Source organism: Panicum virgatum, chromosome 5N (genome assembly GCF_016808335.1).
Source record: "Panicum virgatum strain AP13 chromosome 5N, P.virgatum_v5, whole genome shotgun sequence".
Classification (NCBI taxonomy): Eukaryota; Viridiplantae; Streptophyta; class Magnoliopsida; order Poales; family Poaceae; genus Panicum; species Panicum virgatum.
In genome coordinates, this window is record NC_053149.1 from 54,528,834 (window position 1) to 54,554,931 (window position 26,098).

Sequence of the window (26,098 nt, forward strand, 5' to 3'; positions counted from 1 at the left end):
CCAGAACAACCACTTCGACTACTACCGCCACCGCCACCGCGACGAGGGAGGCTCCAACAAGGAGCGTCGGCGTCACAAGCACCGCAGTCGTGACCGGGGAGGACGCTTCGACAAGGAGTCGCTCAAGAAGCGCTTCCAGTACAAGGCCAAGAAGCGGAAGAAGGCCTTCCTCGCGCAGCTCGGCGACCTCGACAAGAGCTCCGACACCGACCGCTCTTCTTCACCGACCTCTGACGACGACGACAAGAAGAAGAAGAAGCGGGACAAGGAAGCCACAGGCTTCATCGGCCTTTGCTTGGCGGCCGGTCGGCGCAAGAGTTTCTGCACCATGGCGGGCAAAGCCGATGGTGCACGAGCGTCTTCAGGTGGACATGCTACACCGACGCACGCCGACTCTTCTCCTGGATCCGAGAGTGATTCAGAGGTAAACTCCACGATCGACCTGCTAGATACAGAGGTTAGAGAGTTGTACGCCGCTCTCGACAACCAGAAAAGGCTGCTTAAGGAAGTAGCTAGAGAGCGTAGAAAACTTAGAGCTGAGCTGGCTTATGCTTGGGAGAAATCTAGTGAGGATGAGTGCGCAGGCTGCATATCTCACATGAACGATCTTGTTGCTCTCCGTGCCAAGCATGATGAGAACGTCGCGAACTTAGATGTTGCTAAGACTTCGCTTGCTGACGTGTCTCATGAGCTCGCTAAGGCCAAGTATGAACTAGAACTGGTTAAGGACGCTCCAATTGTTAGTGATGTGCTTGAATGTGATGAGTGTCCTATTTTCAAGTCTGATCTAGCTTCGTTGCAGTCCAAGTTTGCTACTGTTGTGTGCGAGCTAGAGGAGATGAAGTCTAGGCCAGTTTTGCTTGGTGCTTGTAAGCTTTGTCCCACGCTTAGGTTGGAGCTAGATGAGAAGAACGCTTTGATCAAGTCTTTTGGGAAGACTAAGGTCATAGAGTCTAGCCCACCTATTGACTGCTCTGTTTGCCCTGGTTTGATTGCTGATCTGTACAGTCTTGCGGTAGAGAAAGCCAACTTGGAGAATGAGAATACCTATCTTAGGACGATTCTGAGTTGGGTTTCTATCAGTGAGCCGTAGTTAGGCATGATGATTAAGCAGTTCAAGCGTGGTGATGGGTTCGTGGTCGGTTACATATACACGAAGTCAGACTTTGACAGGTTGTATGGTAAGATTGGCAAGGCTACTGGAAACACTGCTAGCACGAGCACACAACCTTCGCTTGTTGACCCCGCGGATGGTGTGCTTAAAGAACCACCGAAAGCACCTCCGCAGAAGTAGGTTTGGGTTCCGAAACCAAATGAGCTGAGGAATCCCCTCGACACGCTCCCTGCTGCCGCAGCCCTGGTTGCCCAGAAGAAGGGGGCTGCTCCTCCCCGTCCGCAGGCTAGGCCTCCACCTCCCAAGCGTGAAGTGAGGTACCACTATGAGTTCTGTGACAGGGAAGATCACCTGGAGGAGTTTTGCTTCAGGAGGAAGCGAGCTGTGAGGCGAGAGCAGGAGAGACGGAACGCAGACATGTACTCTGCTCGGGTGCATGGTCCATCTCGGCGTGGTGGTAGGCAAGATGCTAGGGCGCGCCGTGTAGGTGGAGGTCAGGGAGACGGTGGTAGTTACCGTGCTCCAGCGGGTGGTCGCTTTGCCGGTCGTGCTCCTGGTCGTTTTCAGTATGGCTATGGACCACGGGACCGAGGCTTTGGAGGAGGTTTCGATGCTCCACGCTTTCCTCGCGGTGGTGTTCGTCAGTCACGCGGTAGACGGGACGGGGGATACGCTTTGCCTGGTTTTGCTAACCCTTCTGTAGAGTAAATGGCTCGACACTGGTTTGCTTCTCACTTTGCTAACCCCAGTGTTGAGACATTTGCTCACCCTTTGTCTCACTACTGATGTGCAGGTCGGAGGCTTGGAAAACAGGTGGATCATGGACTCCGATTGTGCAGGCCGGCGGCGGAGCACAGGATCCGGTCTCAGGGGAATAGAAACGAGTTGTTTCTCCCCATCGCCATTTTGCTCGTTTCTTGGTGCGTAGGTACTACTGTCGAAATCGTTCCTTCATGTAGAAACCGTTCGCATGTTTTTCCCTCTCTTTCCTCATTAATACCTATGCCATATCAGCAAAATGCAGAGCTACCAAGAAAATAAATGATGATAGAAACTACAATAAATGTCCCATTGGGACTGCCCTGAAATGCTCTGACGATATCATTCTTAGGCCGGTTCCAAATTTTTTTCAGAAGTCTCTATCACATTAAAAGGAATCTTACTATTTTATAGTATTAAATAAAATCTGTTTATAAATGTTTTTTTGACAGCTGAGTGCTTTTTCGCGAGACGAATCTAATGAGCCTAATTAATTCATAATTTGCTACAGTGATGCTACAGTAACCATTCGCTAATCATGAATTAAGATACTTCATTAGATTCGTCTCGCAGTTTAGCCCCATAGTTCTGCAGTTAGTTTTATAATTAATATTTATTTAATACTTATAAATACTAAAAAGTGGACTTTTTTTAAGTCCCTATTCCAAACCACCCCCTTAATAATTGGCCAAGCAGCAGCGCATGCCGGTGAGGGTGCGCGGGGCGGCACGGAGCCGCGAGCACGCGCCGGCGAGCGCGCAGGGCGAACGTGCGGGGAGGCATGGGTGTGCCGGCGAGCACGCAGGTGCCGTCGAGCCGCCGCGCAGGCGAGCTCCGCCAGTGTGCGGGGAGCGCCGAGCGGGCCGCGCGATGGCGCACTGCGGGCCGCGCGTCGGTGTTCCCTCGACGCCAGCCGCGCGGGGAGCTCCGCCCACCGCCATGGGAGCTCCACCCGCCACGCTTGGGTGCTCCCGCCGGCCGCACCGGGAGCTCACGCCGGCGGGCCGCGACGGTGGGCAGGGAGCGGCGGAGGCCGCGCCGCCGGTGGTGGGCACTGCGGGTCCTAGAAAACGTGTGGGGAGGGAACTATCAAGTCCCCCAACGCACGCGGGGATGTTTCTTCGTGCTTTGGATGGAGTGCCGACACTGTTTCGTGCAAGAGAAATGGTTTCCTCCTCAGTTCTTCTCTTTCCTCAATAAATCTCTTGCCACGTCGGCGTTTTGCTTACGTGGTATGCAATTTAATGGCATGGAAACTATCCAACTCAGCAGCGTTGGGACTGCCCTTATAGCAAAGCAAGTCAGCAATTTTGATGGTGTGGAAGGGAGAAGGGAGGAGACTTTCAGGTAAGGGACGATCTACCGGGGTCACAGTCGGGAGTTTTTCGTTGAAGACATTATAGACAAACACCTATTGGATTCAGCGTGGGCGTGATTTTTTGGATAAAAATTAATTCGAGCCCCACATTTGTGTGTTTTCGTCCTTGGAATGTAGGTTTTAGAGTCCTCTTTCCATCAAGACCGACAGCCCATGATTCTGAGTCCGCTGGACGAAGTTATGACCGTTATACGGAACCTAGTCAAGTTTTCTAAAACCATCATTTGCCCCGTTGCACCCATCTTCTGTGAGAATGTTGCCAAGATAGTCCTGATAGAGTGCAAGAAGACGGAGTTGGGAATCCTCCAATTTTTACGACTTCCAGGTCCCGGACGATCTACCGGGGTCACAGTCGGGAGTTTTTCGTTGAGGACATTCTAGACAAACACCTATAGGATTTAGCGTGGGTGTGATTTTTTGGATAAAGATTAATATGACCCCCACATTTGTGCGTTTTCGTCCTTGGGATGTAGGTTTAGAGTCCTCTTTCCATCAAGACCGACAGCCCATGATTCTGAGTCTGCTGGACGAAGTTATGACCGTATAGTTATACAGAACCTAGTCAAGTCTTCGAAGTTTTCTGAATCCATCATTTGTCCCGCTGCACCCATTTTCTGTGAGAATGTTGCCAAGATAGTCCTGATAGTGGGCAACAAGACGGTTTTGGGAATCCTCCAATTTTTGCGACTTTCAGGTCCCGGACGATCTACCGGGGTCACAGTCGGGAGTTTTTCGTTGAGGACATTATAGACAAACACCTATTGGATTCAGCGTGGGCGTGATTTTTTGGATAAAAATTAATTCGAGCCCCACATTTGTGTGTTTTCGTCCTTGGGATGTAGGTTTTAGAGTTATCTTTCCATCAAGACCGGCAGCCCTTGATTCTGAGTCCGCTGGACGAATTTATGACTGTTATACGGAACCTAGTCAAGTTTTCGAAGTTTTCTGAATCCATCATTTGCCCCATTGCACCCATCTTCTATGGGAATGTTGCCAAGATAGTACTGATCGAGGGAAAGAAGACGGATTTGGGAATTCTTCGATTTTTGCGACTTTCAGGTCCCGGACGATATACCGAGGTTACAGTCGAGAGTTTTTCGTTGAGAACATTATAGACAAATACCTATTGGATTCAGCGCGAGCGTGATTTTTTTTTATAAAAATTAATTCGAACCCCACATTAGTGTGTTTTCATCCTTGGGACGTAGGTTTTATAGTCCTTTTTTCATCAAGACCGACAGCCCAAGATTCTGAGTCTGCTGGATGAAGTTATGACCGTTATACGGAATCTAGTCAAGTCTTTGAAGTTTTTTTAATCCATCATTTGCCCTGTTGCACCCATCTTCTATAAGAATGTTGCCAAGATAGTCCTGATAGAGTTCAAGAAGACGGAGTTGGGAATCCTCCAATTTTTTCGACTTTGAGGTCCCGGACGATCTACCGGGGTCACAGTCGGGAGTTTTTCGTTGAGGACATTCTAGACAAACACCTATAGGATTTAGCGTGGGCGTGATTTTTTGGATAAAGATTAATACGAGCCCCACATTTGTGCGTTTTCATCCTTGGGATGTAGGTTTTAGAGTCCTCTTACCATCAAGACCGACAGCCCATGATTCTGAGTCCGCTGGACGAAGTTATGACCGTTATACGGAACCTAGTCAAGTCTTCGAAGTTTTCTGAATCCATCATTTGCCCCGTTGCACCCATCTTTTGTGAGAATGTTGCCAAGATAGTCCTGATAGAGTGCAAGAAGACAGATTTGGGAATCCAATTTTTAGTACTTTAAGGTCCCAGACGATCTATCGGGGTCACATTCGGAAATTTTTCGTTGAGGACATTCTAGACAAACACCTATAGGATTTAGCGTGGGTGTGATTTTTTGGATAAAAAATAATCCGAGACCCATATTTGTGTATTTTCGTCCTTGGGATATAGGTTTTTTAGTCCTCTTTCCATTTTCCATCAGGACCCACAGCCCATGATTATGAGTCCGCTCTACGATTTATGACCGTTATATGGAACCTACTCAAGTCTTCGAAGTATTCTGAATCCATCATTTGCCCTGTTGCACCCATCTTCTATGAGAATGTTGCCAAGATAGTACTGATAGAGGACAAGAAGACGGTTTTGGGAATCCTCCAATTTTTGCGACTTTCAGGTCCCGGACGATCTACCGGGGTCACAGTCGAGAGTTTTTCGTTGAGAACATTATAGACAAACACCTATTGGATTCAGCGTGGGCGTGATTTTTTTGATAAAAATTAATCCGAGCCCCACATTAGTGTGTTTTCATTCTTGGGATGTAGGTTTTAGAGTCCTCTTTTCATCAAGACCGACAGCCCATGATTCTGAGTCTGCTGGACGAAATTATGACTGTTATACGGAACTTAATCAAGTCTTCGAAGTTTTCTTAATCCATCATTTGCCCTGTTGCACCCATCTTCTATGAGAATGTTGCCAAGATAGTTCTGATAGAGTGCAAGAAGGCGGAGTTGGGAATCCTCCATTTTTTTCGACTTTCAGGTTCCGAACAATCTACCGGGGTCATAGTCGGGAGTTTTTCGTTGATGACATTATAGACAAACACCTATTGGATTCAACGTGGGCGTGATTTTTCGGATAAAAAAATAATTCGAGCCCTATATTTGTGTGTTTTCGGGATGTAGGTTTTAGAGTCCTCTCTCCATAAGACCGATACAGTGTTCGCTGCGTTTTTCTGCAAACGAATTTCGTGACACCTATCACGCGTCATGAATGAGCATCAACTTGAACCATCATCCACTTCGCCACGGCGGCGCCGGCCTGTGCTTGCCACGCTCTCGCTGTGCGAGCAGCTGCGCCACTGTGGCCAATCTTTAAAGCCAGTGGCCGAGGACGCCCGACCAAATCCACACAACCAGCGGCCCCGAAACAGCCACTCCCTCCCCTCATCCTCTCCGGCTGTCCGCCCCCCGTCCGCTCTCCGTCACAAGCCTCGTCTGCTTCGTCTTCCGGCAGCGCGGCAATGCAGACGTTCCATGCCGCGCCCGCCTCCTTCCTCGCGCCGCCCGCTCCCCACCTCCTTCCGCCAGGCGCAACGGCCCTAAGAGGTGTGTGTCTCTCTCGCGCGGTCTCGCCCTATACTGAATTGCTGATGATCACTCCGTGGTGCCTGCATCAGGGTGTCTATCGGCAAAGGGTCCTGTCCCTGCCGCGGTCGCCAGCCGGTCGCGCGCTTGCTTCCCGTCGTCCCGCCGCCCGAGCCAGCGCCGGCGGTGCTCCAGGGCTGCTTCGTCCGGTGGTAAGCTCCTTATAATTTAGCACGGGAAATTTACTTAATATCAGTCCTAAACAAACCATGAAAATCAGCTCTGTGTACGAGTCGGAGACTCGGAGTGTCCTAGTATATATACAGAGCAAAATTTGGCTACCGTGTATGCTGTTGCCTGTGACATGTCTGTGCGTTGTGTGTAAATGGATCCCACTGACCCGTGCAAGTGCAGCATATGCAGTTATGCACTCTGCTCAAAACGTCCTATTTAATTTTTGAGTAAAATGCACTGGGGTCCTTAAACTAGTTGACCTGTTCTGTTTAGGTCCATGAACTTTGAAAGTGTATTTTTAGGTCCACAATCTATTCAAGTGTGTCACTTGAGGTCCAAAACACCTCTTACCAGCGTTGACCGCCTACGTAGACCGCCACGTAGATCCAACGTGGACCGTATATTTGCAAATCACCCCTCCCAAGCCGAGCCCTCCTCAATTCTCCCCCATCCTTTCATCTCCTCTGCTCCCGCACCGCTGGGCCGCTGCAGCCCCGCTACTCGGCTCCCTCCCCGCGCCTTGGCCATGGGCGCTCCTGCTCCCTCCCCGCGTCGGCCATGGGTGCGCCCCTCCTCCGGCCTCAGCTCCGCGCCGCCGCGGCCTCTCCCCTCCTCCCTCGCCGCGCCGCCCCGGTCCTCCTCCTCCTCCCTCGCCGCGGAGGCCCGTGGCGCGGAGGCGCCCCGCCGCCGGCCGGATCCGCGCGCGGCGCGGCGTTGCCCCGCCCCCGGCAGCGCGGACCGAGCTCGGGCCGTCTCTCTGGCCGCCGGCCATGGCGGGTCATGGCGCGGCCATGGCGGCCCCTCCTCCCTCCCTCTCCCTCCCGCTCGAGCTCACGGGGGGCAGAGCAGGGCGCCGCCGCGGCCCCTGCTCCGTGGCGAGCAGGGCCGGGCACGCGCGGCGGGCGAGCACCCTCCCTACTCGCGCAGAGCAGCGAGCCGCGCCGCCCCTCCCCGGCTCGCTGCCCCTCCCCACCTCGAGCTGGCCCGCGCGCTGGCACTGGCGGCGCGGAGGATGTGCGGAGGACGGCGGCGTCAAGGAGGTGGCGGCGGGCATCCCTCTGCTCGCGGCGGCCACGTCCCCTGCTCGACCGGGCGCGCGCGAGGCGAAGGTGGAGGCGACTGGGCGAGCGCCGTGGATCCCCGGCCCACCCCTGCACATGCGGCGCGGCGAAGTAGTGCGGACAGCCCGCGGGTGGCTCGCCCACGGCGCGGCGGAGGCAGGGCGGCCCGGGCCCCCTCTCCTACTCCATGGCAGGCTCACTCGAGCTCGGCCGGATTTGGCGGCCATGGCGGGCCCGCCGCGGAGGAGGCCGGCCGCTGCTCCAACGCGCGTCTCCGGCAGCCATGGCAGATGCGCGGCGAGCCGGAGCTGGGCACGCTGTAAGCATCTAGGCCCTCAAGGTATGTTTCGGTGATTAATGACAACCATTATTGTGACTAATGAGTTTGTGCAGCTTAATAGATCATTATCGCTCATTTGGTCATATGACAAAAGAGGCCCCTCAATTTCGGTTATTCTAAAAGGCGATCTCGGTTTTCAACTTATATATGTCAAGGCTAAGGATCTTTCTAGTCCTAAGTGTCGCAAGGTTGAGAAGGACACTTAGGTTAGTATAGGTTTTATAGTTTTGTAGTGATCGCACTATTAAGAGGGGTTAAGGCTTAGTAACTTGAGCATGGACATGGTCATTTGAAAATGGATGCATACTATGGTCACTCAGGTTTCTAGAAGTTCAAATAAGTGGTTCTCAAACTATATCTCAAGAATATTTGGATTTCATTCAAGACTCAAATCAGAAAAGACAAAATCAGAAAAAGTCTATACACCGGTTTAACCGACGCTCTCAATTTTCTATACGTCGGTTAAACGAAGTCAGCAGAGTCTGGACAAATTCAATACACCGGTTAAACCGACGTGTTTGAATTTAACGTCGGTGCATTGGTCCAGAGTTGGTTTTTCCAGGGAAATTCAAGTTCTATTCACCGGATTAACCGACGCTGTTTGAATCAAGACGTCGGTGCAATTAACCAGTGAGATGGTTTTTTCAGGGGAATTCAAAAGTTGTACTCACCGGTTAAACCGACGATAGGTTTGAGTTAACGTCGGTGCAGTTGTCCAGAGACTTGATTTTTCAGTGGTTCAGTGGACAACTACACTCACCGGTTAAACCGATGCTACGTCGGTTAATCTGCCCCAGTTGTAACGGCTAGTTTTCAGAAGAGGCAGTTTACATTCACCGGTTAAACCGACGATGACAATGGGGGGTACGTCGGATTAACCGGCGCTACGCAGTTTTCTGGCAGCTTTTCTCCAACGGCTCTATTTGTGTGAGCTGCCTATATATACCCCTCCAATGGGTCATTTCGCCCACTCTTGACACCAGGCAACATCCAAACACTCATACCATAGTCAAGAGCCACCTTGAGCTTCATCATTCACATACTTGTGCTTTCAATCAATCAAGAAGCAAGATTAAGGACTTGAGTAGAGAGAAGCTAGTGTGCATCCGTTCTTGGTGATCGGTTCTTGCTCAAGTGAAGGCCTTAGCTTGTTACTCTTGGTGATTGGCATCACCTAGGCGATCTTGGTGATCGAGGTGTTTCTCGCGGAGCTTGCCAAGGATTGTGGGAGCCCGGAGAAGAAGATTGTACGTGGCTTGATCTCCACCACGCCGGGATGGTGAACGGAGACTCTTAGTGAGCGCCCTCGTCTCGGTGACTTGGGAGGTGACAAGACTCTTTGTGAGTGTCACAACGTGGATTAGGGGTGTGTGCCAACACATCGATACCACGGGAAAAAAATCCGGTTGTCTCTTGTCCATTCCTTTTATTCAAGCATTTTCTTTCATGCAATTTACTCATGTGCTTGACTTAGAGATCATAACTTAGCTCTACCTTGCTAGTCTTTACTTTGTTTTTTTCTCTCTTAGCTTGTGTAGGTAGCTTAGTTATCCGGTTGGTGAATTGGTGCCCTACTAGCTTTGCATAGGTTAAGGTTGCCTTACTTTGTTTTAGAAATTGAAAAAGGCCCAATTCACCCCCCCTCTTGGTCCATCGATCCTTACAATTGGTATCAGAGCCTCGTTGCTCATTTGGATCATTAGGCTTCACCGCCTAGAGCTATGGCCAAGATGGGTGGTTCGCCACCTCACTTCGAGGGCAAGAACTTTGCTTATTGGAAAGTTCGCATGGCCGCATACCTTGATGCGATTGCCCCCGAAGTGTGGTTGGCCACTAAGACCGGATTCACCGGAACTCCCACCGCCGAGCAATTAAAATGGAATGCAAAGGCTAGAAATGCAATTTTCGAAGCCATTAGTGAGGAAGTCTTTGCTAGAGTAAATGGCATGGACTTAGCAAGTGATATATGGAAAGAGCTAATTGAAATTCATGAAGGCTCCACAAAAGTCCGTGAACAAAAATATCACTTGTTTAGAGCTAAGTATGATTCCTTTAAAATGCTAGCTCATGAAAATTGCAATGATATGTACTCTCGCTTGAATGTCATTGTCAAGGACATTAATGCTCTTGAAGTCTCCAAAATTGACAGTGGCTCCATCAACCGCAAGATTCTCATGCTCCTTCCGAAGCCCAAGTACAACATTATCAATGCTATGCTTCAAAAGGAGAATCTTGATACAATGGAAGTGGGAGAGCTTGTGGGCGAAATTCGCGCTCATGAAATGAGTATCCTTGGTATGACCGAAGAGCCAACAACAAGCAAATCAATTGCTCTCAAAACCAAGGCCAACAAGCACCGCAAGCTCAAGATGATCAAGCAAGATTCAAGCTCAAGCAATGAAGAAGATGATCATCATGAAAGCTCATCCGATGTTGAAGATGATGGAGAGCTTGCTCTTATGATGAGAAAGTTCACCCGCTTGAATGACAAGATCAACAAGAAGGGGTTCAACTTTGACTCTAAGAAGGGAATGTTCCGGCCAATGGATGTCAAGAACAAAATTTGCTACAATTGTGGAGAAAAAGGTCACATCCGTCCAAATTGCCCCAAGCCGGACAAAAGAAACAAGGATCACAAGAGCAAGCATCGCCATGATTCAAGCGATGATGAAGAAGAAGAAAGGAAGAACAAAAACAAGAGACTTGGGAAGAAAAAGAGCCATGACAAGAAGACCAAGCTCTTCCCAAAGAAGAAAGGGCACACCAAGAGAAGCTTCTTGGTGGAAAAACAAGAGTGGGTGACCGATGTCTCATCAAGTGAAGATTCAAGCAATTGACCCAAGTCTTGAGAACTTTGCTCATGAAACTATTGAGAAGGTCAATGCTTCTACTTCATGTGATGACCTACTCATTAATGCAAATGCTACTAATGCTTTGCCTGAGCTTGCACCTTCTAGGGAAAAAGAATTGATGGATCAAGTTGCAAGCCTCAAGAGTAGTGTGGAGAAGCTCTCAAGAGGAGAATACATCCACAAAGAGATTCTCTTCAACAATGCACGTGACTATGGCAAGAGAGGTCTTGGTTCATTTCCGGAGCCAAATCAAGGCACTACTCCTTCTCCGGAGATCAAGATTAGCTTCATCAAGGAAGTTGGATCATATTGCCAACATTGCCAAGTCACCGGGCACCACACTAGGGAGTGCACTTTACCATCACGTCCTCTTCCTAAATTACCCAAGAATTACTCTTCAATGTTTAAAAATAACCATTTTCTCTTGAGTAAAGTGAAGGGCAAGGTGAAGGCCAAATTCATTGGCAAACTCACTAAGGAGTCAAAGAAGAAGCTCCCCAAGCAACTTTGGGTCCCAAAAGCTCTTGTCACACATGTGCAAGGCCCAAAGCTTGTTTGGGTTCCTAAAACTCAAAAGTGAATTCTCATGTGTGTAGGTGAACTACAAAGCCGGTGGAAAACATTGGGTACTTGATAGCGGTTGCTCTCAACACATGACCGGCAATGATAGCATGTTCACCTCCCTTGAAGACCCCGGCGATCATGAACACGTCACCTATGGTGATAACTCAAAGGGAAAAGTTTTAGGTTTGGGTAGAATAGCAATTTCTAAAGATTTATCTATTTCTAATGTTTTGTTTGTAGAAGCACTTAGTTTTAATCTTATTTCAATTGCTCAATTGTGTGATCTTGGACTAACGTGTGCCTTTGACAAGAATGGTGTTGTAGTAACTCATGAAAAAGACAAGTCATTGGTATTCACGGGGTTTAGGCATGGCAACATTTACTTGGTGGATTTCTCTTCAAAGCAAACAAGTACCATGACATGCCTCTTCACCAAGTCTTCTCTTGGGTGGCTTTGGCATAGAAGAATTGCTCATATTGGCATGAGCAACCTCAAGAAAGCCCACAAGAGAGGGATGATCACCGGCTTGAAGGACGTCACCTTTGACAAGAACAAGCTATGTAAAGCATGTCAAGCCGGGAAACAAGTTGCAACACATCATCCCATCAAGACGATGTTGTCTACCTCCAAGCCGCTCGAGCTACTACACATGGATCTCTTTGGTCCAACTACATACAAGAGCATTGGTGGTAACCTCTATTGCCTAGTAATCGTTGATGATTTTTCACGTTACACTTGGGTTATGTTTCTAGGCGATAAGGGTGAAACTCCGGAACTCTTCAAGACATTTGCAAGAAGAGCTCAAAGGGAGTACAACTCCCCAATTGTGAAGATCCGGAGTGACAACGGCACCGAATTCAAGAACATGAAGATTGAAGAATGGTGCGATGAAGAGGGCATCAAGCATGAGTTTTCCGCCACCTACACGCCTCAACAAAATGGAGTGGTGGAAAGAAAGAACAAGACTCTCATCACCCTAGCTAGAGCAATGTTGGATGATTATGGCACGTCCGAGAAGTTTTGGGCGGAAGCAATCAACACGGCGTATCATGCATCCAACCGAGTATATCCTCACCGACTCCTCAAGAAAACTCCATATGAGCTCATCACCGGGAAGAAACCAAATATATCATACTTTCGAGTCTTTGGTTGCAAGTGCTTCATCTATAAGAAGAAAAGGCTCGGTAAGTTTGAAAGTAGATGTGATGAAGGTTTCTTTCTTGGTTATGCATCAAACTCCAAAGCATATAGAGTATTCAATCAAACCTCCGGGTTAGTTGAAGAAACATGTGATGTGGAGTTTGATGAATCTAATGGCTCCCAAGAGGAGGTTATTGGCTATGAAAATGTAGGTGATGAGGAGATCGATGAAGCTTTGAAGAAGATGTCCATTGGGGATATCAAGCCGGAAGAGGTGCATGAAGACAATGATCAAGGGGGAGGACCTTCCTCATCTACACCAAGCACCTCCACGGCGCCCCAAGTGGATAAAGATCAAGAAAAAGATGATACACAACCTCAGGAAGAAGTGCCAACACCAACAACCCAAGTTCAAGAACAAGAAGAGCAAAGTGTTCCACCACAAGCACAAGTCACTCATGATCCACCCCAACAAGCATCAACGCAAGTACCGCTAGTGAAGCATGGTCGCATCTCCAAGGATCATCCAATTGGTCAAATCATTGGTAGTCCTTCCAAGGGAGTAAGAACTCGCTCTAAACATGCTTCATTTTGCGAACATCACTCGTTTGTTTCTTGTATTGAACCCACTAGCATAGAGGAAGCGCTTGAGGACTCGGATTGGGTGATGGCCATGCAAGATGAGTTGAACAACTTCACCCGCAATGAAGTTTGGGTCCTCGAAGCTCCTCCAAAAGACAAGAACATCATCGGCACCAAGTGGGTCTTCCGGAACAAGCAAGATGAACATGGGGTGGTGGTACGCAACAAAGCAAGACTTGTGGCAAAAGAGTTTTCTCAAGTCGAAGGTTTGGATTTTGGTGAAACTTTTGCTCCGGTCGCAAGACTTGAAGCTATCCGTATCTTTCTTGCTTACTCTTCACATCATAACATTAAGTTGTATCAAATGGATGTGAAAAGTGCATTCTTAAATGGTGTTATTAACGAACTTGTTTATGTTGAGCAACCTCCCGGGTTTGAAGATCCGAGGAATCCTAACCATGTTTATAGGTTGCACAAGGCACTCTATGGGCTCAAACAAGCTCCAAGGGCTTGGTATGAGAGGCTTCGTGACTTCCTAATCATGCAAGGCTTCAAGATCGGGAGGGTGGACACCACGTTGTTCACAAAAGACGTCAACGGGGATCTTTTTATTTGTCAAATTTATGTTGACGATATTATCTTTGGCTCAATTAATGATTTGCTAAGCCATGAGTTTGCTACCATGATGTCTAGGGAATTCGAGATGTCCATGATTGGCGAATTGACCTTCTTCCTTGGTTTTCAAGTCAAACAAATGAAGGAAGGGACATTCATCCATCAAGAAAAGTATACCAAAGATATCTTAAAGAAGTTCAAGATGGATGAGTGCAAGCCAATCAAGACACCCATGGCAACAAATGGGCATCTCGACTTGGATGTGGACGGTAAACCGATTGATCAATCCCTCTATCGTTCTATGATAGGGTCTTTGCTTTACCTTACCGCATCTAGGCCCGATATAATGTTTAGTGTGTGCTTGTGTGCCCGCTTTCAAGCTAACCCAAAGGAGTCACACCTTTCGGCTGTGAATAGGATCCTTCGGTATCTCAAGCACACTCCTAGCATAGGCTTGTGGTACCCCAAAGGCGCTAGTTTAGATCTCTTGGGATACTCGGATTCGGATTTTGCCGGAAGCCGTGTGGATCGCAAGAGTACCTCCGGGGGTTGCCACTTGCTGGGGCGTTCTCTAGTTTCTTGGTCGAGTAAGAAGCAGAATTCCGTGGCTTTGTCCACCGCGGAAGCGGAATATATAGCGGCCGGTGCATGTTGTGCCCAAATCCTATATATGAAGCAAACCCTTTTGGACTTTGGTGTGAAACTAGATAGGATTCCACTCCTTTGTGACAATGAAAGTGCCGTAAAAATTGCCAAGAATCCAGTTCAACACTCTCGCACAAAGCACATTGATATTCGCCATCACTTCTTGCGTGATCACGAAGCCAAGGGGGACATTTCCCTTCAAGGTGTGAGATCCGAGGAGCAATTGGCGGATATATTCACAAAACCTTTAGACGAGAGTACCTTTGTTAGGCTAAGAAATGAGCTAAATGTGTTAGATGCGGCAAACGTCATGTAAGTTGCCATGTCATATAGAAAAATGCATACATATAGGACACTTGTCTAACCATGGTAAGATAGTGATGAGCAAGGGTTTAGCTAGAGGTGGTGGTCCACTTGTTTTCCTCTAGGCTTGTAGAAAGGCTCAATCATGAAGAAGCTTCCCGTGGGTTCAAACTTGACAAGTAGATCTTAATTTCTTGTTATGCATTTCTTGTCATATAGGTGTGCACTTCATGTTTATTATACTTTCGCATGTGGTTGTAGTTTGCATCATCATTGCATGCGTAAGGGTCACAAAGGAGATCACTTGATGAAAATGAGACTTGTTTTCATATACAAGATCTTAATTCATGAAAAGTGAAAAGAGCAAAGTGTTAGGTGCGTTATTGCCTAGTGAGCAATGTCATGATGAGTTTGAAGCTTTCTATCTTCAATATTCCTATGACATGGCTCATACATTTTATTTGGCGCTTTGTCTCTCTTGCGGCTTTTCCTTGTGTTTAAAAAGAAATTTATTTAAGCAAGTGTGCTATCCTATTTATTTTGAGGGGTAAAGTCGCCTATGCAAGTCCATTAACTTGAGTTTATTTGAATTTTATAAGTTTATTGGACTTAGCATAGAAGAGTGAGCTGAGTGTGGGGTTTTTGGCTTCACCAGTTAAACCGACGTTCAATGGAGCATCATCATCGGTTTAACCGGCGTTACTAAGTTTTGTCTCAGCTCAGTCAAGTTTCAGGCGTTCAACCGGCGTATACAAAAGTCAGAGCATCGGATCAACCGGTGATAGTAAATGCAAATCAGACCTAGCAATCAACCGATGTTTTGATTTATCAACCGACGAGTATACTCTTGACATCATCGGTTCAACCGGCGTTCAGTTTCAGATCTACAGAAGCCTCGGGTGAACTACACCGACGCAATCGACCGGTGTTCTAAACCTAGTCATCGGATTAACCGGTGTTAAGGAAATTCGTGGGGCCCGTCTGTCATATATGAGTCTTGCTCGAGCCGCCGCCTCTCTTCCTTCTCTGTTTCACCCGCGTCCCTCCATCTCGAACCGCCGCCGTGCGCCATCCGCGCCGCCGCTCGCCTGCAAGACCACCGTCGCCGCTCCGCCACAGCCCACGCGCCGCCGTGCGCCATCCGCGCCGCCGCCCGCCTGCACGTCGAAGTCGCCGCCGCCGCGCCCTCGCGGTCGCCCAGCGCCGCCCGTGCGCGCCTGCGCCGCCGCCTGCGCGCGTAGCCGCCGCCGCCGCCGCTCCACGCTACTCCACGCCGCTCCACGCCGCCACTGCCGGGCGCCGCCGTGCTCCACGCCTCCACGCCGCAGCCGCAGCCACGCCGCAGCAGCACCCGATCAGAAGCTCGCCAGGTGCTCGACGATTTGCCTGAGCTGCCTTTTTCGCGCCGCGTTCGTGTTTCGCACACCGTCAGTCGAGATGGGTCGCGAGAAGAGGAAAGGGAAGGAAGTTGTGGTCGAGAAGCCCGCTCGCAAGCGGACTCGTGCAGAGAAGGAGGCCGAGAGGGCCGAGATGGTGGCCAAGGCCGCCGAGGAGCAGGCATCAGGCCGCGCTCGTCCGTTCCAGATCAGGGAGGACCCCAGAGGCAGAGGCAGAGGCAGAGGCAGGGGCATGGGCAGAGTGAGAGGTGCCAGGGCCACCAGAGCAGCGACAGCAGCAGCAGCAGAGTCAGATCAGTCAGATACAGCTGCAGATTCAGATTCAGAGGCAGAGCAGTCCGAGCAGTCTCAGGGGCAGAGCACACAGGAGTCACCGACTCTACGACGGTCTGGCCGCACTCGGCAGACATCCCCAGCAGCAGAGACTTCACCAGCGACCGAGCGTCGCACTGGACCGAGGACGCGAGGAGGTCACCAGCCACAGGAGCCTCGCAGGTCCACAGCTGCAGCAGCAGCAGCTCGTAGAGCCGAGGCCCTAGAGGCCGAGCGCGCAGTGTTCCGTATGGACACTGTTGTGCGTCTGGAGCCAGGTGTGCTGCTCCAGAACTTGACCCGAGCCAATGCGGCCAAGGTCAAGAGGCTCAGGTGGAGTGTTGACGAGGAGGTCTGGTTCCCGGTGACCCGAGACAGCAGAGTCGACAGGAGGTTCTGGACTTTGCTACAGGCCAGTTTCTACGAGACCTCAGAGGCGGGGCCACCGGATCTTTCAGCACAGGGTTCTTGACTGGGTCTCACTGAGGACAGCCGCAGGGGGAGCGGATGTGAGAGCACACTTTGCTCACTTCAGAGGTCTGCCTAGACTGCTAGAGATGGAGCAGAACCGTTATATCGAGGACTGGGTCAGAGTGTTCTACGCTACAGCTTGGATAGCCCCCGAGCGCAGAGCTGTACACTTCATGTTTGGAGGGCAGGACTTTGGTTTGTCGAGGGCGACCATTGCTGGTATTCTTGGAGTTGACCTGGTCGACGTCTCGCTGCACGAGAGGGTTTACGGGGACTCAGATCCACCCCGCAGGGCGATGGTTGGCGGGATTGCTCCTTCTCACGAGGCGATCACTCAGTGCTTCCGCCAGCCGTTCCCAGCCTCTTACGCCAGAGTGCCGAGCTTGCTGACCCCAGAGGCTTACGCAGTACACATGGCCCTCCGGAGGACTTTGCTACCGAGGAGTGGCTACCCAGAGGGGTTTACGGGACTGCAGCAGCTCCTGCTTCTACACATCCTCACTCACGAGCCCTTTGACATAGTTGACTTTATTTTGGCTGAGATCGAGGATGTGATCACTGATGGGATGGGTGTGGTGCGACAGTTTCCCTATGCGCACTGGATCAGTTACATATGCTCTATGATAGTGCCAGCAGAGTCACCCATCAGTACTCCTTACCGTCACGACGAGGCTCCCAGGTTCCCTGTCTACCGACCCACAGCTCCACAGGACAGGAGGAGGGGCAGACACGCAGATAGAGCAGCGATGGCTCGACTGTCACCGGAGGTTCAGGCACGAGTGGCAGAGGAGGATGAGGCACTCCTAGCAGCAGAGGCACAGCTTCCCGGGGGAGATGATGAGATTCACTGGTCTGAGCTTGAGTCAGACTCCTCCGACGACGTTGAGTACTTTCCTTCAGCTGCCCCAGCCAGTCACGATCACGAGGCAGGAGGTTCAGGACAGCCAGCACCTCCGACTTCAGCAGCTGCTACAGTCTCTGAGTCTCAGGTGACTCAGCCGTCCGAGCTCACTTCACTACTACAGCAGCTCGTGACCCAGCAGAGAGAGGACAGGCTTGCTCAGGAGGAGGCCAGGAGAGCCCATGAGGCTCAGATTGCTGCTATTCAGAGAGAGGCAGCCCGAGAGCGTGCAGCGACAGAGGAGCGTTTTGTCGGCCTCATTGACAGAGTTTCACAGAGGACAGACGCTCAATTCCAGCAGATGCAGCAGGGCATGATGGCGATGTTCGGGATGATCTCCCAGCTTTACTCTCACACCGGACTCGCCCCACAGCAGCAGCAGCCCGGACTTCAGGGTGTAGGAGCACCTCAGCTTGCCGTCACACCAGCTCCTCCTCCTCCAGCTCCTACTGCAGCTCCAGCTACCTCAGCGACACCGGAGACCACGTTCTCGATGTCAGCACTCTTTGGGTCTGCCGGTCGTCCGCTCTTTTCACCACTGCCGGCGACCACACTCTTTCAGGACTCACCGCCAGCGGTTCAGTCGGTCGCCCTCCCCTCCTCACTTCAGGCAGCACCTTCAGGGGGAGGAGCAGTAGAGGAGTCCCTGCTTCCACAGTCGACGCAGCCGGCAGCCTCAGCAGTCACCTCTTCAGAGATTGATACTTCTTCTGCTGACCCGGTTACGACTTCTACGGATCCTCTACCAGGCAGTGCCAGCACGAGAGCCTCCACGACAGTTACTCCCCCAGTGAGCTCAGACCCAGACCAGCAGCTTCCGTCTGTCACCGAGGGTGAGAGTTCTCCGTCCGACGATGACGACCCGGACCGCTTCGTCGCCGTACCACGACAGCACGACCCGTAGCTCGCCTTTTGGTGCTTTGATGCCAAAGGGGGAGAGGTGTTAGGGGGAGCACCAGAGTTAGGGGGAGGGTAGAGCTAGAGAGAGCTCGTAGTTATCAGGACTTTGTTTCTTTGTATCACATTTGGTGTTAATTCATGGATATGTACATTTGTCGCTTGAGTATGCCGTTCTTTGAGACATATCTATGGATTTCGTTTGAGCCTTTGAGCTCTTTGGTCCTGCTTTCGAGTTTGCTTGTGATTATCCTGTTTTATCTTTCTCGCTCTCTCGTTATTTATGTTTGTGTTGTCATCAATCACCAAAAAGGGGGAGATTGTAAGCATCTAGGCCCTCAAGGTATGTTTCGGTGATTAATGACAACCATTATTGTGACTAATGAGTTTGTGCAGCTTAATAGATCATTATCGCTCATTTGGTCATATGACAAAAGAGGCCCCTCAATTTCGGTTATTCTAAAAGGCGATCTCGGTTTTCAACTTATATATGTCAAGGCTAAGGATCTTTCTAGTCCTAAGTGTCGCAAGGTTGAGAAGGACACTTAGGTTAGTATAGGTTTTATAGTTTTGTAGTGATCGCACTATTAAGAGGGGTTAAGGCTTAGTAACTTGAGCATGGACATGGTCATTTGAAAATGGATGCATACTATGGTCACTCAGGTTTCTAGAAGTTCAAATAAGTGGTTCTCAAACTATATCTCAAGAATATTTGGATTTCATTCAAGACTCAAATCAGAAAAGACAAAATCAGAAAAAGTCTATACACCGGTTTAACCGACGCTCTCAATTTTCTATACGTCGGTTAAACGAAGTCAGCAGAGTCTGGACAAATTCAATACACCGGTTAAACCGACGTGTTTGAATTTAACGTCGGTGCATTGGTCCAGAGTTGGTTTTTCCAGGGAAATTCAAGTTCTATTCACCGGATTAACCGACGCTGTTTGAATCAAGACGTCGGTGCAATTAACCAGTGAGATGGTTTTTTCAGGGGAATTCAAAAGTTGTACTCACCGGTTAAACCGACGATAGGTTTGAGTTAACGTCGGTGCAGTTGTCCAGAGACTTGATTTTTCAGTGGTTCAGTGGACAACTACACTCACCGGTTAAACCGATGCTACGTCGGTTAATCTGCCCCAGTTGTAACGGCTAGTTTTCAGAAGAGGCAGTTTACATTCACCGGTTAAACCGACGATGACAATGGGGGGTACGTCGGATTAACCGGCGCTACGCAGTTTTCTGGCAGCTTTTCTCCAACGGCTCTATTTGTGTGAGCTGCCTATATATACCCCTCCAATGGGTCATTTCGCCCACTCTTGACACCAGGCAACATCCAAACACTCATACCATAGTCAAGAGCCACCTTGAGCTTCATCATTCACATACTTGTGCTTTCAATCAATCAAGAAGCAAGATTAAGGACTTGAGTAGAGAGAAGCTAGTGTGCATCCGTTCTTGGTGATCGGTTCTTGCTCAAGTGAAGGCCTTAGCTTGTTACTCTTGGTGATTGGCATCACCTAGGCGATCTTGGTGATCGAGGTGTTTCTCGCGGAGCTTGCCAAGGATTGTGGGAGCCCGGAGAAGAAGATTGTACGTGGCTTGATCTCCACCACGCCGGGATGGTGAACGGAGACTCTTAGTGAGCGCCCTCGTCTCGGTGACTTGGGAGGTGACAAGACTCTTTGTGAGTGTCACAACGTGGATTAGGGGTGTGTGCCAACACATCGATACCACGGGAAAAAAATCCGGTTGTCTCTTGTCCATTCCTTTTATTCAAGCATTTTCTTTCATGCAATTTACTCATGTGCTTGACTTAGAGATCATAACTTAGCTCTACCTTGCTAGGCTTTACTTTGTTTTTTTCTCTCTTAGCTTGTGTAGGTAGCTTAGTTATCCGGTTGGTGAATTGGTGCCCTACTAGCTTTGCATAGGTTAAGGTTGCCTTACTTTGTTTTAGAAATTGAAAAAGGCCCAATTCACCCCCCCTCTTGGTCCATCGATCCTTACACACGCGCGGTGGGACAGGGCCAAGTGGCGCGAGGAGGCGGCCCGTGCGCGCGGGGGGGGGGAGGGTGGGGGCGGGCCTGGGCGTGCCCGTGCCCTCGAGCTCGGCGACGGCGGCGGCCATGGCACCTCTGCGTGCGGGGCGGGGCGCGGAGAAGGGTCGGCCGGCGAGCACCTCCATGGCCGGGGCGGGGCGCGGAGCAGGGGCGGCCGGCGAGCACCTCTGCGCGTTGCCCATTCCTCCCTCCCGGCGAAAGGCCTGGGGAACAAAGTGTAGGAAAGGGGTGATTTGCAAATATACGGTCCATGTTGGATCTACGTGGCGGTCCACGTAGGCGGTCAACACTGGTAAGAGGTATTTTGGACCTCAAGTGACACACTTGAATAGATTGTGGACCTAAAAATACACTTTCAAAGTTCATGGATCTAAACAGAACATGTCAACTAGTTTAAGGACCCCAGTGCATTTTACTCTTAATTTTTAATAGCTGTTGCGACGGTCACCTCGGTGGATGATGCCAAGAAGGATGTGCTCGTAGCACTCTCCCAAATCATCGATCCTGATTTCGGCACGGACATCGTCTCGTGTGGGTTTGTCAAGGATTTACAGATCAATGAGGCATTGGATGAGGTAACTAAGGGGAACTCCTTTGCCAAACTAGGATTATGATGTGCGATGAGATCCATATCGATGGGAATTGGTGACTTACGTCAGTTGGTCTTGGCTATGTTTCAGGTATCATTTCGTCTGGAGCTGACAACTCCCGCATGTCCAATCAAAGACGAGGCAAGTATAGCACCTGTATCTAGTATCTACTTCTCTGAACAACTACTCACTAACTCTTTGTTTTAGTGTTAAAGAATAATGCTGGCAACAAATTAACTGTATGAGTGTATATTATGCTTATTGCCCTTGGATAGATGGATGTGAATACTTGATTTGTATAAATCTGCTTGTAAAGAGTATTCAGCTATATAAGTAAAGCAATAATTATCTTGTGACAACATTACATTATCAGTTCCTACTTCTGAGTTCAAACTAGCCATTTTAAGTGTGAAACCCTGTTGGTTTGTGCTGGACAGTTTGAACAAAAGGCAAACGAGGTTGTTGCAGCACTTCCATGGGTCAAGAAGGTAGAAGTCACAATGTCTGCGCAACCTGCACAGCCAGTATATGGAGGTGACCTTCCAGAAGGACTGCAGAAGATCTCAAACATCATAGCAGTATCAAGCTGCAAGGTAAGCCTTTGTAACTTTATGCATATCAAGCAAATCTCACCATTCTTTTCACTAAAGAAATATATCTTTTTCCAGGGAGGAGTTGGAAAATCTACTGTTGCTGTAAATCTAGCTTATACACTAGCCGGAATGGGAGCCAGGGTTGGAATCTTTGATGCTGATGTCTTCGGTCCAAGCTTACCAACTATGGTTTCTCCACAGAACCGGTTGCTAGTGATGGTAAACCTCCTGGTTGAACTCCCATGTTAGCATGGAACTTAGTACTTGCACTAATAATGGTAAACAGACTTACCTTTAGAACCCAGAAAGCAGAAGTATCCTTCCGACTGAGTATTTGGGCGTCAAAATGGTGTCTTTTGGATTTGCTGGACAAGGAAGAGCAATCATGCGAGGTCCAATGGTTTCCGGAGTCATTAATCAGTTGCTGACCACTACTGATTGGTAGGAAAACTTGCAATGCTGTTATTAATTACCTTTGTAAAGGCATAGTAACATGTACATAAAAGATAGGACATTCTTGCCAGGCATAGTCTTCGCTAGTTCAGTTATACTCCCAAGAATGTTCCTGATTTCCTGGTAATAAATAAATTGAGTTTGTTCTTTGACTTTGCATAGGGGCGAGCTTGACTACCTTGTCATTGACATGCCTCCTGGAACAGGCGACATACACTTAACACTCTGTCAGGTGGTACCTCCAGCCTCTATGCTGTACAAATCATTTGCAGTAATATTAACAGTCCTTCAAAGTATTGTAAAATAACATATCTGTAAATGTCAGGTAGCTCCATTGACTGCAGCTGTGATTGTTACCACGCCTCAGAAGCTGGCTTTCATTGATGTCGCAAAGGGAGTAAGGATGTTCTCTAAGCTGAAGGTGTGTAATTTTGCAGAACGTGACACATTAAAAGCGAGAGGTTCTTAACCTTGTATTGACTTGTTTTCTGTCTCCTTTGTTGCCAAGGTTCCTTGTGTTGCAGTTGTTGAGAACATGTGCTACTTTGATGCTGATGGAAAGCGTTATTACCCATTTGGACAAGGTTCTGGAACTCAGGCAAGTAACACACCATATCATTTATTTTGTAGCATAGTTCTCTTGGATGGTTGTTGAATTGCTTTTGAAACATGATCACTGTTTCAGGTTGTGGAGCAATTCGGAATACCTCACCTCTTCGATTTGCCGATACGGCCAACTGTAAGTTCAATCCAATGTACTTACAGTTGACTAAATAAGAGAGTAGAAATCACAGTTTGGTTATTTGTACAGCTTTCAGCTTCTGGAGATACTGGGATACCTGAAGTAGTGGCTGATCCACAAGGAGATGTTGCCAAGACATTTCAAAATCTTGGAGTTTGTGTTGTTCAACAATGTGCTAAAATTAGGCAACAAGGTAAGCTGAAGCTTCTAATCTGGGAGTGGAAAAATAGTTCAGGGAAGTAAGAAAGTCGTAAATATTGACACGACCAGAAACACACACACACCAAACTATGGTGTAATTCTACTATACAGAAAAGAGATTTGTGTTAAAATTGTTATTTTTCTGTTTTCAGTTTCAACAGCAGTGTCCTATGATAGATCAATTAGAGCGATCAGAGTGAAAGTGCCAGATTCAGATGAAGAGTTCTTGTTGCATCCGGCAACAGTCAGGAGGAATGATCGATCTGCTCAAAGCGTGGTGTGTATCTGCTTTCCATCAATCCATATGTGGGATATATATGATTCTTACACCAGCTCCTAAACCTTCCAATTAATAACATCTTTATATATTCAGATCATAAATTACTTCTAAGTTTGATCACATGTAACCATCATCAGGGGTCCCAAATGCATGGTATATTGTATTTTTCAAATATGAGAACGCATAAACAGTGCAGTGGCTGTATACCCAGTTGTGGTACCAGCCGACCAGGGCTCAAACCCTTGGTCTCATCAAAAAAAAAAAGGCCCCTCACCAAGATTTCGACTGGTGGAAAAGCCAGCTGATTCAATAGTATTCTGCGATTTCGGCTGATTCAATAGTCTTCAGAGTTACATGTGCTGTAGGCATGCCCTGGATAGGGGCCTTTTCTGCGGCCCTGCAGATTGAGGATCCCCTTTGGGGAGGTTCTCCCCCAAGAGTCGACCTTTCTTTTTTTAAATATTAAGTCATGCATGCTATTTATATTTTGGGAAACAGATTTGCACCAATTGAGGAGAAACTTACCCAGCATCGGCTGAGATGGTTTGGACATGTCCAACGAAGGCCTCCTGAGGCGCCGGTGCATAATGGGGTTCTTGAGCGGGTCAATAATGTAAAGAGGGGTAGAGGTAGACCTAAACTGACGTGGGATGAGTTGGTTAAGAGAGACCTTAAGGATTGGAATATCTCTAAAGAGATAGCTTTGGATAGGAGCGCTTGGAGACTAGCTATCAATGTGCCTGAACCTTGAACTTATTTCTTTCGGGTTTCATCTCTAGCCTACCCCAACTTGCTTGGGAAAAAAGGCTATATTGTTGTTGTTGTTGTTTGTAGATTTGCCACAACTTTGCTTTTCTTGTTTACAAACTACAACATCCTCTTCTACAGGATGAATGGACAGGAGAGCAGAAAATTCAGTACGGTGATGTACCAGATGACATCGAGCCTGAAGAGATTAGGCCGATGGGAAACTACGCTGTTTCTATAACTTGGCCTGATGGATTTAGTCAGGTAATATGACAAAATGGATCCACTTCATCTTATGTATTGTCACATTTGTAGTATATGGAAGTTCTGGAACTCATCTAATATGGCATATCCATGTTCTGAAAAATGGATGCATAGATCTAAAATCCATTAGCGTCTGATGCTTTGCAGATAGCACCTTACGACCAATTGGAAATGCTTGAGCGGGTAGTGGATGCTCCGCGTGCAGCAACACCTGCAGTGGCCTCATCATGATACAGTGGGAAACCGTGTTCAGTTCTCAAGGGACAAGAAAGCAGGCTTTCCTTGCAATTAGCTTCTCATATAATTTATAGGTCTACAGTTAAAAATTATTTATTGAAATAAGAGACAGCGTTCTTCTTATTTTCAGCCAGACAGGTGTGATCTGAAACGACGGTTTAAGTAACAGACGTGCTATTTGTTTTTTTTTCCTGTCGTTATTACACTAGGTCACAGGCATATCCATGAGGATTCTACAGCTTCGTCGCTTCCAAATTCGTATGACAGAATTAAGAATTATGAACTCCCTAATCCATTTCAAGTGTTGAGTTTATTTAATTTTTCCCCTTTCCTAGGGTGTTAAAGTTGCTCTTTTTTATTGATATTACTTAATTTTCAATAAAGCACCCTCATTCGCAAAAAGGGTCACCATTTCCCTGCTTTTCTAGAGGAGAGTAGTGTCAATGTGTTACATATCCTGAAGCCAACCGAAATGGGTAAGGAACATTTATAGCCATGAGGATTTTACATTCTCATCTCCAAGAGTTCGCCAAAATCTACTTGGCAAATCTTGTGATTTGCCAACTCTCAAAACCATATGTCAAGTAAAAAAACAACTCTTTTCCAATAGTTTGGCATTTTTACCTTTCCAATATCTAATTTGTGGACCCTCAAATTTTTTTTGACGGCTTGTTTTTTTTCTTCTGCAAACTCTTTCCCTCCTCCGCTTGGCACGAGGCTCGAGGCTGGTCTCACGCTTGCTCCATGGCGGAACTGCATGGGTGCACTACGGAAGTGCAGATCATGGAATCATGGACAGTACCCCGCACTAGGCACGTGATGCACCGAGAAGAAGTGCAGAACTGCATTGTTATTCCTCACACGCTAGGGTCGCAATGTTCCGTGCAACGAGTTGTAGTGATGGGTCATGTCGTCTGCAGTGCAACCTTTGAAGCTAGAGTCTGTTGCTATGCGCAGATGTTGCAGTCCGACACAAAGCAAGCAGGCAAAGCAGCACGTCGATGCCTCAGATGCGCGGCCGATGTGCGCGCGCAAATATGCGCGTGGAAGACCCGGATTTAGCAACTTTGGAAAAGATGCCAAGTGCGATGCCTAACTGTTGGAGACCTGTTTTTCTCATTTTTCCAAAAAAATTAAAGATGGGAAATCAATTTGCCAAACTGTTGGAGATGCTCACTTCTAAATCTTTTTGAAGCTAGTGAATGTGTTGTATATATGTTTTGGATGACATCCTGTGGCTGTAGCCAACTGAAAAACATTTGAGGAAACGGAAAGTGGAAAATCCTCTACGCGTTTT

The 26,098-nt window shown here is 48.4% G+C and overlaps 1 protein-coding gene across 1 annotated transcript; it reads left to right on the plus strand.

Annotated features, from left to right (window-relative positions):
- The first annotated feature begins 6,135 nt into the window (after window positions 1-6,135).
- Window positions 6,136-25,119, plus strand: LOC120673399 (fe-S cluster assembly factor HCF101, chloroplastic). The gene is made up of 15 exons (XM_039954213.1): window positions 6,136-6,340; window positions 6,412-6,531; window positions 21,127-21,269; window positions 21,375-21,425; window positions 21,722-21,877; window positions 21,953-22,096; window positions 22,176-22,318; window positions 22,493-22,562; window positions 22,656-22,751; window positions 22,839-22,928; window positions 23,016-23,069; window positions 23,142-23,265; window positions 23,426-23,550; window positions 24,442-24,564; window positions 24,712-25,119. The coding sequence occupies exons 1-15, from the start codon at window positions 6,256-6,258 to the stop codon at window positions 24,793-24,795; spliced, it is 1,608 nt and encodes a 535-aa protein (XP_039810147.1). The 5' UTR covers window positions 6,136-6,255; the 3' UTR covers window positions 24,796-25,119.
- The last annotated feature ends 979 nt before the right edge of the window (window positions 25,120-26,098 follow it).